At 37.7% G+C, this 12475-nt stretch overlaps 1 protein-coding gene across 1 annotated transcript; it reads right to left on the bottom strand.

Moving 5' to 3' along the window:
- Nucleotides 1-137: 137 nt before the first annotated feature.
- On the bottom strand, nucleotides 138-12368 carry opn8c (opsin 8, group member c). Its single transcript, XM_077510177.1, has 5 exons — nucleotides 11026-12368; nucleotides 8853-9146; nucleotides 7369-7700; nucleotides 5363-5800; nucleotides 138-563 (listed from the first exon to the last, which is right to left on the bottom strand). The coding sequence occupies exons 1-5, from the start codon at nucleotides 11180-11182 to the stop codon at nucleotides 504-506; spliced, it is 1281 nt and encodes a 426-aa protein (XP_077366303.1). The 5' UTR covers nucleotides 11183-12368; the 3' UTR covers nucleotides 138-503.
- Between the last annotated feature and the right edge of the window lie 107 nt (nucleotides 12369-12475).

Below are 12475 nucleotides of genomic sequence, written 5' to 3'. Positions count from 1 at the left end.
TTCAACTCTGTTTCATAACTAGTCCACAAATTAACCCCTTTAACAGAAACACACATTTGCTTTATGTTTGTTCTTATCATTGTTAAGGTTCCGGTGCGACCGGAGAGTGGATCCCAGAATCACAGAACACAGAGGAGTAAGCGAGAGGTTTTATTCACCAAAACACGTGAATATGAACATAAAGCGCTGGACACAGCCAGGAAAAAGGTTAACAAAAAGTGCTTGCAAATTGCAAGGAGGGAAATTAACACAACACAAAAAGACCCGAAGGCTACAAACCGCAAACACAAGAAAGCAACAACTTACTATAGCTATGAAAAGCACCACATAAAAGTGGGAACAAAAAGAGACGTAGCAAAACTTACGTAGATGAAAATCGAGAATCTTGGACTATAATAATAATTAGCGAAGGCGCAAAACAGTAGAAACACTAGACGATGGCTGTGAGCAGACGGAGCAACGACCCGACAGTGGCTGCAAGGAGTCCCAGTCCTTATGAAGGCCTAATAGGTGATGCACTGCAGGTGTGGTGCAGGGGACACGCCCCTCTCATTAATCAGGCACTGTGAGACAAGGAAAACACACTGAGAGCCCAGCAACATGACAATCATTCGTTTTTCTAAAGTCACTCGTACCCCGTAACCCATAGCAACAGCCCCCTTTGATTTTGAATAACTTCTGAATACTATGGCACAGTTAATTATTGTATACTTTGTACATTATTTGAGCCGTTTTAAATTCGACAAGGTTATAGAATTTGAGAGTATTTCATTTAATGAATAACGGATTTGTTAGTTCGATATAATGTGAGTGATTAATCATTTGTATGGCTCTTTTTTGTCATTTAAAGACAGATTGTGTGTTGGTTGTTTGACACAATAAATCAGGTATAGCAAAAATAATGTACTATATAACGTATACAAAGATTTCTTATTCAGAATATCTTTGGTTTTCTACAAAATACATAGGCATGTAGATATTTTTCTTTTTACATTTTCTATGTGTGATAGCAAGTAGCAATACACGTATTATTGATTTCTACACTTGGTCAACATTCAATTACAGCATATAAAATAGTTGCAATAGTAATAAGTTTTACACCATTACATGAGATCGAAAATGACTTCAGTGTCGTTCTAATACATCTCTGTACAAATACAAGTTTCTCTCTCAAATCAAATTTCAATTCCCTGGCCTGGAAGCGAATTCACAAATTATAAGGGAGACAGTTTCTAGACGCTTTATACCAGGGGTGTCCAAACTTTTTCCACTGAGGGCCACATACAGAAAAATAGAAAGCTGCAAGGGCCACTTTGATTTTTTATTTTTTTAGTTATTTATTAACACATTCAGCAAAAGAAAACAGCAAAAAAAATGCATCATTTGACGTCTTTTTCCGTCAATGGCAGTAAATGAGTTAAACGTGGTAAAAATCAATGAAACAATTATAAATTGTTGATATAATGTACAGTTACTTATTGAAAACTGCTAACAGTCACAAGGCAAATAGTGACCCCTGTGTGCCACTATAATAGATGTGCCTCTTCACTGAGCAGCAACTGATCCCAATTTGACATTCTGAACCACAAGAACAATCGGTCATCAACTGACCACACTTAACAACCATTAATGTGATGTTTTCACATTTTTTCATTAATAATTAACCATTAATGTGATGTTTTCACAAATTGGACATTGACACTAAGAAACAAGTGGATGAAACCATTTTTATTTCTGGAACTGAATTATTAGCTGCAAATGTGTGTTTTTGCGTAGCTAGAAACGTTTAATCCACCCTCTTTTTTTTTTTTTTTTTTTTTTTGAACAGCATTGAAAAATTATTTTTAGTATTTGCCGCGGGCCGCCAAAAAATGTATGGCGGGCCGCAAATGGCCCCCGGGCCGTAGTTTGGACACCCCTGCTTTATACATCTGAATAGTTCTATAGTTTATTAAATCATATAATTTTAATAGTTTAGCTTCAGTAAACAATTTGTATGTATGTGCATTGTATGGTGCACTGTAAATAATTCTTACTGCTCTTTTCTGAAGTACCATCAGAGGTTGTAGACGACTTTTATAAGCACAATAAGTCAAATAAGGCAGGATCAGTACACTGCCTTCTGACTCAATATTTTGTAGTTTCTGCAGAGGATGGATATACTTCTAGACAGTTTTTTTTTCTTAATTGTGTTATGTGAGGATACCATTTAAGCATGTCATCAAGAATTATTTCCAACACTTTGGGGCATATTCACTAAGAATGCGCTGCGTCCGGTAATAGCGCGAAATATTGCATCACAACTGCACACGCAGTCTGCGCCCAGTTACCTATTCACTAAGGATGTTGCTCTAATCATACCGGCGCAAACACGCCCACAAAACTGATAACTTGGAGCACTTTTGCACCTGATTTACCACACATGGCAGTGGATTTGCGCCAAGAGCATGGTTGTTATAGCAACAGTTGCGAGAAATTTTCAGAAAGCGAGGTTGGACCGAGAGTAAGCATTTAAAGCGCCATTAAGCCGTACAGAGCAGAGAGGACGACAATGAGGTCATTCATTCATAAAATACAAATTATTGGCGCGATCGTTTAAAAAAAAATATTTTTAGAGGTTGGCGTGGGCGTACAGTATGCATCTGGCACGTGAAAATGATCGTAAAATGCCTCCCCGCCATTGCCGATCAGCCCGGGTTATATTATGTGTCCTAAACGAACACGGAAATATTTCCCTCTCTCTCCTCTCTGCGTGATCTGCCGTGGATGTTTACTGCAAATGGCACACACTGCTGCCATGATCCCGGGATCGAGGTTGCGGCAGGTTAATTCATGCTTTCCAAAAACGTTATTTGCGTCACGCAAACGCGGTGTGGCTATTTGCGCTGGCGTTAGTGAATTAGACGCTGTATATCAGAATGAGTCTCATTTGCATTGGTGTGGGCATATTTTGCTTGTATGTTAATGTTTTCTTTAGTTCCCTTTTTACCAAATAGCATAAAATTAGTCTTGTTAAGATTGAGTGACAATTTATTTGCATTAAGCCATTGTTGTAGCTTGCATAATTGCTCATTTATTGTTTGAACTAGCTTCTGTATATCCTCACCTGCACAGGAAATATTTGTGTCATCAGCAAAGAGTAACATCTTTAACACAGTACAAACTTTACATATATCATTTATGTACAATATAAACAGTTTAGGGCCCAATACTGAGCCCTGAGGTACACCACATAAGATTTCCAGGAGGAAGTACTCCCTCCTAATGTCACATACTGATATCTTTTAGTTAGATAACTTCTTAACCAATCTAATACAATGCCCCTGATCCCAATTTGTTCTAAAAAAATTTTTAGTAATATTTCACGATTTATCGTGTCAAACACTTCTTTAAAATCAAGAAATATTCCAATAGAATATAATTTTTGATCGATAGCATCTGTAATAATTTCCATAGATTTTGTCAATGCTTGGGCAGTAGAATGTTGTTTTCTAAAACCATACTGACTATCGTCTAGCAATTTATATTTAGTTATGAATTTGTCAAGTCTGTTGTTAAAGAGTTTTTCATGAGCATCACCATTTTTATATATAGGAACAACATTTGCAATTTTCATCTCAGTTGTGAACGTCCCAGTCTGAAAAGATAAATTACATATATGCGTTAGTGGCTGTAGGATTTCATTTATTACAATCTTGATCATATCAAATCCATTTATGTCAGTAGAGTTTTTTTGCAACCAGGTGTCTTATCTCAGTGTCCTTGACTGGCTCCAAAAACATGGAGTGCAAGTTTCCTGTACACTTGTTTTCAAAGTGAGTCAAGGACTGGGATTTTCTTAGCCAAATCAGCTCCAACAGTTACAAAAAAAAAACTCATTAAAGTTGTTTGCAATTTCTTCTGAATTCACTACTTTCTTATTGTTAACGTTAAAATAGTCAGGATAAGATGGCACATCCTTTTTTTTCTTGTTTAATAACTTCGTTCATAATATCCCATAATTTACAGGTGTAGTTTTTGTTTTCATCTAATAATTTAGTATAATGCTGTTTTTTTACAGTCCCTGTAATTGTATGATGAAATGTTCAAATTTGTCACAATGTTGTCCGAAAGAAAACATGAACAAATAAACCAACCAAACCAACATTCAATTTGTTTTCATACCCAGGTTAAGATGTTAAAAATAATCTGAACTGTTTGTTAGTTTGTTTGTTTGTTTGTTTATACATTTACACAACATTTTTCGGTCTTCACAGCATGTGTATGTTGTAATTGCTGCTAAAAAGATCAAGCTCACAAATTACAAAGCTGAAAATACAAACAAAATATGAGGATACATGCGAAATACGTGCTGCTAATAGAGCCTATTTTACTTTTGATAGTACAATCAAACCTCGGTTTTCGAACACTTCTGTTCTCAACCAAATCGGATTTCAACCAGAAAATTTGAGAATTTTATGTCTCAGAACTCGTCCAAAAATTCGGCTCTCAACCAAACTGAAAAAAAACGAGCGTACCTGAACGCGACTCACTCGGGAGCCGAGCTAACTCGAATGCCCAGGATGCTTCCTCCGTAGCACATTTGTGTTCAAAGTTCATTTGGAGCAGACCTGTTCATTGTTATTTACGCAAATTTTTTTTTTTTTTTTTTTTTTTTTTTTTTTTTTTTTGGTTTTACATCGTGTATTAGCCCCTACTCATGGGTCCAAAGATAGCAAGTGCAAGTGGTAAAGCTGATGAAGAAAAGAGGAAAGTAGTGCGCAGAACTATTGAATTTAAAAAAGAAATGTTTGTTGTTTTTTGTTGGTTTGTTTTTTTTTCATCATTTTAGATAGGATATCTAAATAAAACAGTGTCTATTTCTACCCTTTTCTATTGATGGTAAACGGTATACAGTGCAGTTTATGGTGTAGAATAGTAAAAAAAAAAAACTTGGAAAAAGTTTTTTTAGACTTGGAACGGATTAAAATTATTTACATTAATTATAATGGGAAAAACTGTTTTGGATTTCGAACAAATCGCTTTTAGAACAGCCTTCTGGAACGGATTATGTTCGAAAACCGAGGTTTGACTGTACATTTCTCAATGCATAAAAGATGCACTATCCTAACCCACCAACAAAGCGTTTGAAGCGTTTTGAACAACAAACTAGCCCCAAAATGTGAATTGTTTTTCCAGTGTAAATGGCTCTCTTGCATATAAACAAAACTGCTGAACACGAACCCAACATTACGTGCAAGAACTCGTTTTGTGCGTTTTATATTAGTGTTGTCAAAGTTAAAGCTTTAAGATATCCTAGCTTTGTCTAAAGAGAGCTTGCAGAGGCAGGAGACGAAATGTTGACAGTTTTCTTTTTCAAGACCTTTGTGGCGTTCTTTGGCGTGGACCCCCAGCAGGTGTTCGCCAGTCTCCTCTGGACTTTGTTACCGCTGGTACCTTTCGTGGCTTTGCCTGTGCTTTTGCATGGAGCAAACGCTCGACTGATGTTGCCTCTCTCCTGGAGCTGGATTTCGATGGGGTCGGGAGCCGGGTGGTTCATAGCGGCGTGGACTCCGACCCGATTCACTCCCATTTTGGGACAGAATGAGACCAGTAAGGACCGGAGCTCCCTCTGGAAGGTCTTGTTGAAGTAGAAGTAAATAAACGGGTTGTAGATGTGGGAACTTTTGGCGAAGAGAGCGGGGAAAACGAAGCCCTCAGGAGCCATGTACTGGCTTTCGTTGTAGAATATGAAGAGGAAGGACACGATGGCGTACGGCGCCCAGGCGATGACAAAGCCAAGACTTATGCAGAAAAACATCTGGGAGAGGAAATTGATACATAATAGAAATATTACATTGGAAATGTTGAATGACAAAGAGAGATGGCTTCTTTGTGACAACAAAAGAGATCATCCCAAACCCCTGGTACCATTCTGAATGAAGATAATAAATATGCCCACGAAAATGAGACAGCCCAGCCTATTTGTGGCCTCAGAACTGTTTTTTCACAATGCACTGAGCTGCCGCAGCATGACAGCGAAAATTTGTGCCTCGTCGTGTAGAAAAGTAGAAAAATGTTCAAACAGAACACAGATTTAACATTTAAAAGCTAAGTTTAAAATCTAAGTTTGACTATCTGGAATTAATATTGTAGATATCAACATCATGTTTCTCACAAGCTGCAATTACATTCTGAATATTTTGAATTTTCATTCAATATACTGTTGTACCTTGAGATACAAGTGACCTGAATTACAAGTATTTTTTGTTTTTTGTTGTTTTTTTTACGAGTGGGGTCTGGCAGATTTTTTGCAAACACTGTACAGTGGCAGTGTCAAATTAATAAATATTCTTCTTTGTCTTCTTCTTTAAAAACAAACAAAAAAAATCAGGCTTCAGGTTGTTTATTGCAAAACAGTTTTCATTTACCATCAAATTAAATATTACAAGTTGTGTATAACCAAATAGCTTAGCTTTAGTCCACTAGCTTAAGGCTAATGCTAACATAGGCAATGATTAGCATCTGTGTGGGTGTTTTAGAACACCAGTGTTTACCTACAAGTTTTTTGTTGTTTTTTTTGTTGTTGTCGTTTTTTAGTACGAACTCTTTTGGTATTGTAAAAGGAAAAAAAAAAGGCTTCAAACCGTTTATTTTCACTCAGTTTAAGTTTACTGTTAAACTAGGCTAATGCTAGCATAGACAATGATTAGCATCTGCGTGGGTGTTACACAGTGGCTTACACTGTAAGCCAGTGCTTCTGTACAAGGTTGTTTTTCACGAGCACTGTATAGTGTCAGGGTCAGATCAAATCAAATATTTAAAAATAAATAAATAAATAAATAAATAAATAAATAAATAAACAAACAAACATGCGGCTTCAAAATGTTTATTGCCACTCCGTTTAAGTTTTGCTCTGCCTGTTTAAAGGGTTAAACATTACATGTAATTTATTTAAAACTCTCAGGTAACTTAGATTTAGTCCGCTAGCTTAAGACTAATGCAAACATAGCCATTGGCTAGCATCTATTGTACGTCGGTGTTTTAGAACACTTTAAGTTCTGGCTACTTCCAAGAGAAACAGTGCATCAACACATGTAGACAGTACTTATGGTCGTATACTGTATTCTTTATCCTCTGCGAAGAACAAATACAAGATCCCACTTGAGTTCTATGCAGCACATACCCCTGTACCATTAGATTTTTCTTACGTAAAATGGGTGCCTTGGCTCAATAATGTCCAGAAACGCTACTTAGAGAATACAGTACTGTAATGTTCCTTCTTTGGAGCATACCTGAAGTGCTTCTCCGTTTCACATCATAACTCCCACTGTATTAAGTGAAGAGCTGTTCTCATTGTAAACAACACCCACAACATACGCAGCTCACCATGGAGAGTCGTTTCTCAGCACGCCGCAGGTTGTTCTGGATGCCTCGCGCAGACAGCGAATAGGAGAAGCGGTACACCTTGTAGAGGATCTGGCAGTGGGACATCACGATGACCAAGATAGGAAGCAGTGTGAAGCACACGAAGGAGCAGATGACGTAGAAGGCGTCCTTGGCCGAGGTGTGGTAGCCCCGCCAGGCGACGGTACAGGACAGGCCGTAGGGCTCGGGGACATACTCGCCCCACCCGAAGAGAGGGAAGCTAGACCAGACTGTCGCCACCAGCCAGATGACACAGCACACCAGCCTGATGTTGGCGTTCTCCATCCACTCAGCTGCGGAAAGAAAAGAAACAGCTGCTCTTGAAAGACCCATCCACCAGTTTTCTTTCCAGCCAATCAAGGTTAGATTCAGATTCAGATTACTTCATACATCCCTAAAAGGGCATTTCCCCCAGTGGCAACCCGTCGATGAAAGCGGCGATAAAGGGATGTGTATTCGTTATGTAGAATCATAAATTTGTAAATGTAAATTTGTGTTTTCATTAAATTAAAAAAAAAAAAAAACTTGTTTTTGTCAAATCATAACATATAGGCTTACATGAGCTTTTGGGCGTTTATTTTAAATGTATTTCACTATTGCTATTCAGTCATCTGAGAATTCTAATTTACTTTTTTTTTTTTTTTACACAATATTTAGTCACATCTCACAGAACTCACCAAAAAATGAATAAATAAATAAGACTTTACAACTACAACTTAATTACCAGATAAGCTATCAATGGCGATCCTGACGTTGACGTCACGCGTCCCTAAATGGCCGTTAATGCAGCCATTTTGAAAGTATATCTAACCTAGTTTTCTCTCTCTCTCTCTCTCAATTCCAAAGTCAACAAACATCCAAATCAAACTGAGCACACAACCTAGCTTCTCATATTTTTTTAACCATGACACTCTTCTTTTCTGGCAGTCTGGACGTCCTGTGACCTCATACTGCCTCTCACAGGTCAGTCTTGGTACTGCAGCAGCAAATTGTTGCCGGAGATGTATAGTATGGTTGTGTATGTTGGTCAAATTGAGCACACTAATCACGTTATTTGTCCATTTGTCACGTGTTGAGTCTCTCACATTTTAAAAATCAGTTTCAAGTGTTGAAAATCAGTTTGGACAGGATAGATTATATCCCGCTAGCAGTATTCAGGACGCTATTTATAGTCTTGGCATCTTTTTTCATATTTGCTTAAAATGGATTCTACAAAGAGTTCATAGGTCGCTTTTAATTCTATAAACAGGTAACACAAAGTATACAGCATGTACCTCTTGTATTCTGATTTAAATTGTTTGAAAATCAGTTGAGTAGTTTTGCCAGAGTAGTTTAACCATAACAAATGGCCATGAAAAAAAAAAAAAAAAATCACATCTTGCCATGAGCAGAAGTAACAAAACTAACACACAATTCCCTTTAGGGCTAACTGGGACAATACCCACCATAAACCAAGCTGCAGCACGTTTTAAGGTAGCGGATGATACTGATGGCGGCGATGGTGAACATGGCGCACAGGCCGAAGATGTAGCAGCCCAGGCCGTAGTAGACGCATGTGACGTATTCCCCCAGCCACGCATGATGGAAGGATGACAGGATGGAGAGCGGGTAGAAGCAGATGCAGCACAGGAAGTCCACCACGGCCAGGTTGACGCACAGCAGCTCAGAGCCCACCATTTTCTTACGGCGGCGGTAGCAGATCACCAGAACTATGCCGTTACCCGCAACTGACAGCACCACTGGAGAAACCACAAACAGGGCAATTATGGTTTACTATACTCTTTCATCTAATCTGACTTTCAATTACCCCACGATGTCATTGATATTTTAATAGTAGGCTACAGCATAGTAGTTCGCCACAGTTTCTAATACAGATATTTTGACTGGCGCATACACAAATAAAATAGACACAATGTTCAATGCGCCCCCCACTAGTCTTAACACGGTATTCTGATTAATATTAAGTTTTGAAATATGAATTAAGCAGAAAAATCCACCTGTTTTTTTTTTTTTTTCCCATCTCAGGGGGAGGCCAATTTGTCTTGCACTGCAACTTGCTGTCAACTGAAAATGACATCACACAGGTCTCACACAAGACCAAACCCAGAGACCAGAGTTGACAATATTGGCAAAATTGCTGTCCGTTGGGACAAAAAAAAAAAAAAGATTTTTCTGCTTAATTCATATTCCACAAATGTAATATGAATCTTGTATTATTCCTCACCGGTACTAGTATGTTAAGACTAGCAGCGATTGGCCTAGTGTGCTAAGGCTAGCGAGGCTAACTGCTTTCCTCATCCACTGTCAGTTTACTTTCTAGTCTCAGACCTGCATAGCTACGTACTTAAGTACCCCCCCCCCCCCCCAAAAAATAAATAAATAAATAAATAAATAAATAAAATAAGATAAACACGGTTCTCCACTGTTTAAAAAAAATCAGGTTAAGTACTTCCCAATCAAAACGTTTTGTTTTCAATGAATAAGCGAAGTGCGCATCTCGAATTCAAGGTGCATTATGGGTTGGCGAAACTACCAAACGGTCATTGAAAATAAATTGGATCCAACGGAATTGGCTCTAACCCTAACCCCAACGTTTCAACTGCTGGAAAGTTGCCAACTGACATTGGGGAAGTTGACTTGCAAGCTTTAAAGTGAACAGTTACGCAAAGATTGTCACCACTCTAATTGCCACCATACAAATTGATGGGGTAGTTGGTAGCCTCATTTTTTTTCCCTCGCACATGAGCAAACTTAATGCGCACTTCTCTTATGGCCACTGATGAAAGTGCAACGCCCTATTTTTTTTTAAAACAGGTAATAATTAGGTTTGTGCTTTCTAAATTGCTCTCTCTACCCCACAAAAACGACGGTTCTCTCCTACAAAAATTTTCCTAGCATTTTATGAATGAATAGACTGATTAAAATGCAGTGCAGTTATTTCTGATTGCATCCATACCTTACCATTGTATTATAAAAGATTATGTTCACTTTTCAAATACAGCAAATACAACCAATGTCAAATACAGTATTCTATTGTGAAAATACCGTAATTGTCACATTTGATCGACATTAACAATAATTTAACAATTATGGTTGTAGTTTGCAGTGGTATGGCATCTTATTGAGAAAAGCAACATATTTTTATTGTATTCATGAATAATAACTAGACTAATAATCATTAAAATAACAGTACAGCCAGTACTGCAGTAGTTTTGCTCCACTTTTGGCAAGTAGGTGGCTGTTTGCTGAGGCTTGGTGGAGTCAGTCAATTGGCAGCTGACAGCATTGTATTTATTTAATGAATTCCCATTGGATTTCATGAAGTGTATGGTGAATACAAAGCACAAAAAATAATCAGAATTAAAAAAAAAAAATCACACGATAAATAGACTAAATCATTCACCTGAGGAATTAAAGTTTTAAGCTACATTTTCAGATTTTTTTTTTTTTTTTTTTTACAAAAACATAAAAAAAAAAAAAAAAAGAGAGAGAGAATTAGGTTTGGGAGTCACAGTAATTATATAATCTAAATTGCTTTAAAATGTAATTTTAAATCTGTTTTACACGTGTTTGCATTTTTGTAGGGTTTTAATGTGAAATAAAAATTGTCGCACGTACCCACTGTGAGGATGGCAAGTCCCACGCATATGTCAGCAGCGGCGCTTAACTTGGACGTGAACAAAGTGTCGGTCCGGTTATCCGGAGTGCAGTTCACGGACATCCGTTCCAACATCTGCTGTCGCTGGACGAAGAACAAAGAAAGAAGAAAACCCATACATGTCACTTTTTCCTCAATGCATGCACATTATTTCTTTGAAGGCGCACGACTTGTCGCCATGGCAACCTCACTTCTGGGCAAAAAAAAAAAAAAAAGCGTGCAGGAGAGAAACCTGTCAAGTGATTGGCAAGTGTAAAAGTAACACTGGACACTTAACGGGATAACGAGAGCATGTATTTGGAATGTAGTTTTAACATATTTGTGCTCCAAATGTCTGTGCACTATTTTTGTCAACTAAATATAATTGAGCAAATATGGAATAAATACGTTAGGGCGATATTTTTAATTCAAAAGGATAGCAGTGAGTACATATGGATGAAGTTCATGCTGCATTTGAGCAAGGAACTGTCTCGGTACAGCGTTCCAGACGAATGTAAAGATGGCTGTTGTTTCAGTAAATACGAGGCACGTTGTGTTAAGTGAAGGTATTTATTTCGAAAAACTAAAATAATGTAATAATAAAGAGATAAATTTGTTTATATAAAAAAACCGAACTTGTATACTCAAAAATGTTTGCTTTGTTCTTGTTACCGTATTCTTTACTTCACAACAGATTTCTGTTTCATGTACAGCACTTTGTATACAGCAATGCCTGTTTTTAAAGAGCTTTATCAATAAAGTTGAGTTGAATTATGTTATGCCATTCACGGTCTGCGTCTCCAGCGGGTGCCGTCAGATTGAGCGCAGGTCGATGATATCCGGGTCCCTTTCTTCCCCCGACTTCACATTCCGGACCTACTTAATTAAAAAAACAACAACAACAAAAATCAGCTTTGTGAAATTGCGTTTTCCTACTAAATGAAATAAAAAGGGATTCTCTCACACACGCACTCGTCAGTTAAAAAGAACTCTGCAGCATCGCGTTTACAGGTTACAGTGGTATCGCTAGACTGGTTAGCCAACATGAAAATGTGCATGTCGCCATCTTGTGACCACCACGGTGTATTACAACTGCTACGAGTATGAGAAAAAACAAAAAACAAGCTTGTTCTATGCTTGGAGTACAAAGATAGAGTGGACTTTATTAAATGAAGAAACCTCGGAAAAATCTCTTTGCGATTACAAAAACAAGTTCCATCCGTTCCCACCTGAAAAGAGTTACCGTAATTTAAACATCAAAGACGTTGGAATGCTGTACTGACAGAAAGGCGTCTGAGAAACTGCCGACCGGAACGAAAATATTTATAAAGTTAAATAAGACAAAAATGCACCCTTGATGCGTTTCCTATGGTCTAGTTGTGTCTATAATGAGCAGAGGATGATTACTTCTCAACGACAACAACAAATAAA

Source organism: Festucalex cinctus, chromosome 21, assembly GCF_051991245.1.
Source record: "Festucalex cinctus isolate MCC-2025b chromosome 21, RoL_Fcin_1.0, whole genome shotgun sequence".
Taxonomy (NCBI): domain Eukaryota; kingdom Metazoa; phylum Chordata; class Actinopteri; order Syngnathiformes; family Syngnathidae; genus Festucalex; species Festucalex cinctus.
This window is presented reverse-complemented; position numbering and strand designations above follow the sequence as displayed.

Excerpts from the sequence above, each read along its gene's own strand:
- opn8c (XM_077510177.1), bottom strand. The coding sequence starts at position 11,182 with ATGGGTTTTCTTCTTTCTTTGTTCTTCGTCCAGCGACAGCAGATGTTG. Across the intron at positions 7,701-8,852 it reads GTGCTGCAGCTTGGTTTATG|CTGAGTGGATGGAGAACGCC; the intron begins GTGGGTATTGTC and ends TTCTTTCCGCAG. Across the intron at positions 564-5,362 it reads CGCCAAAGAACGCCACAAAG|TGCCTGATTAATGAGAGGGG; the intron begins GTCTTGAAAAAG and ends CTTGTCTCACAG.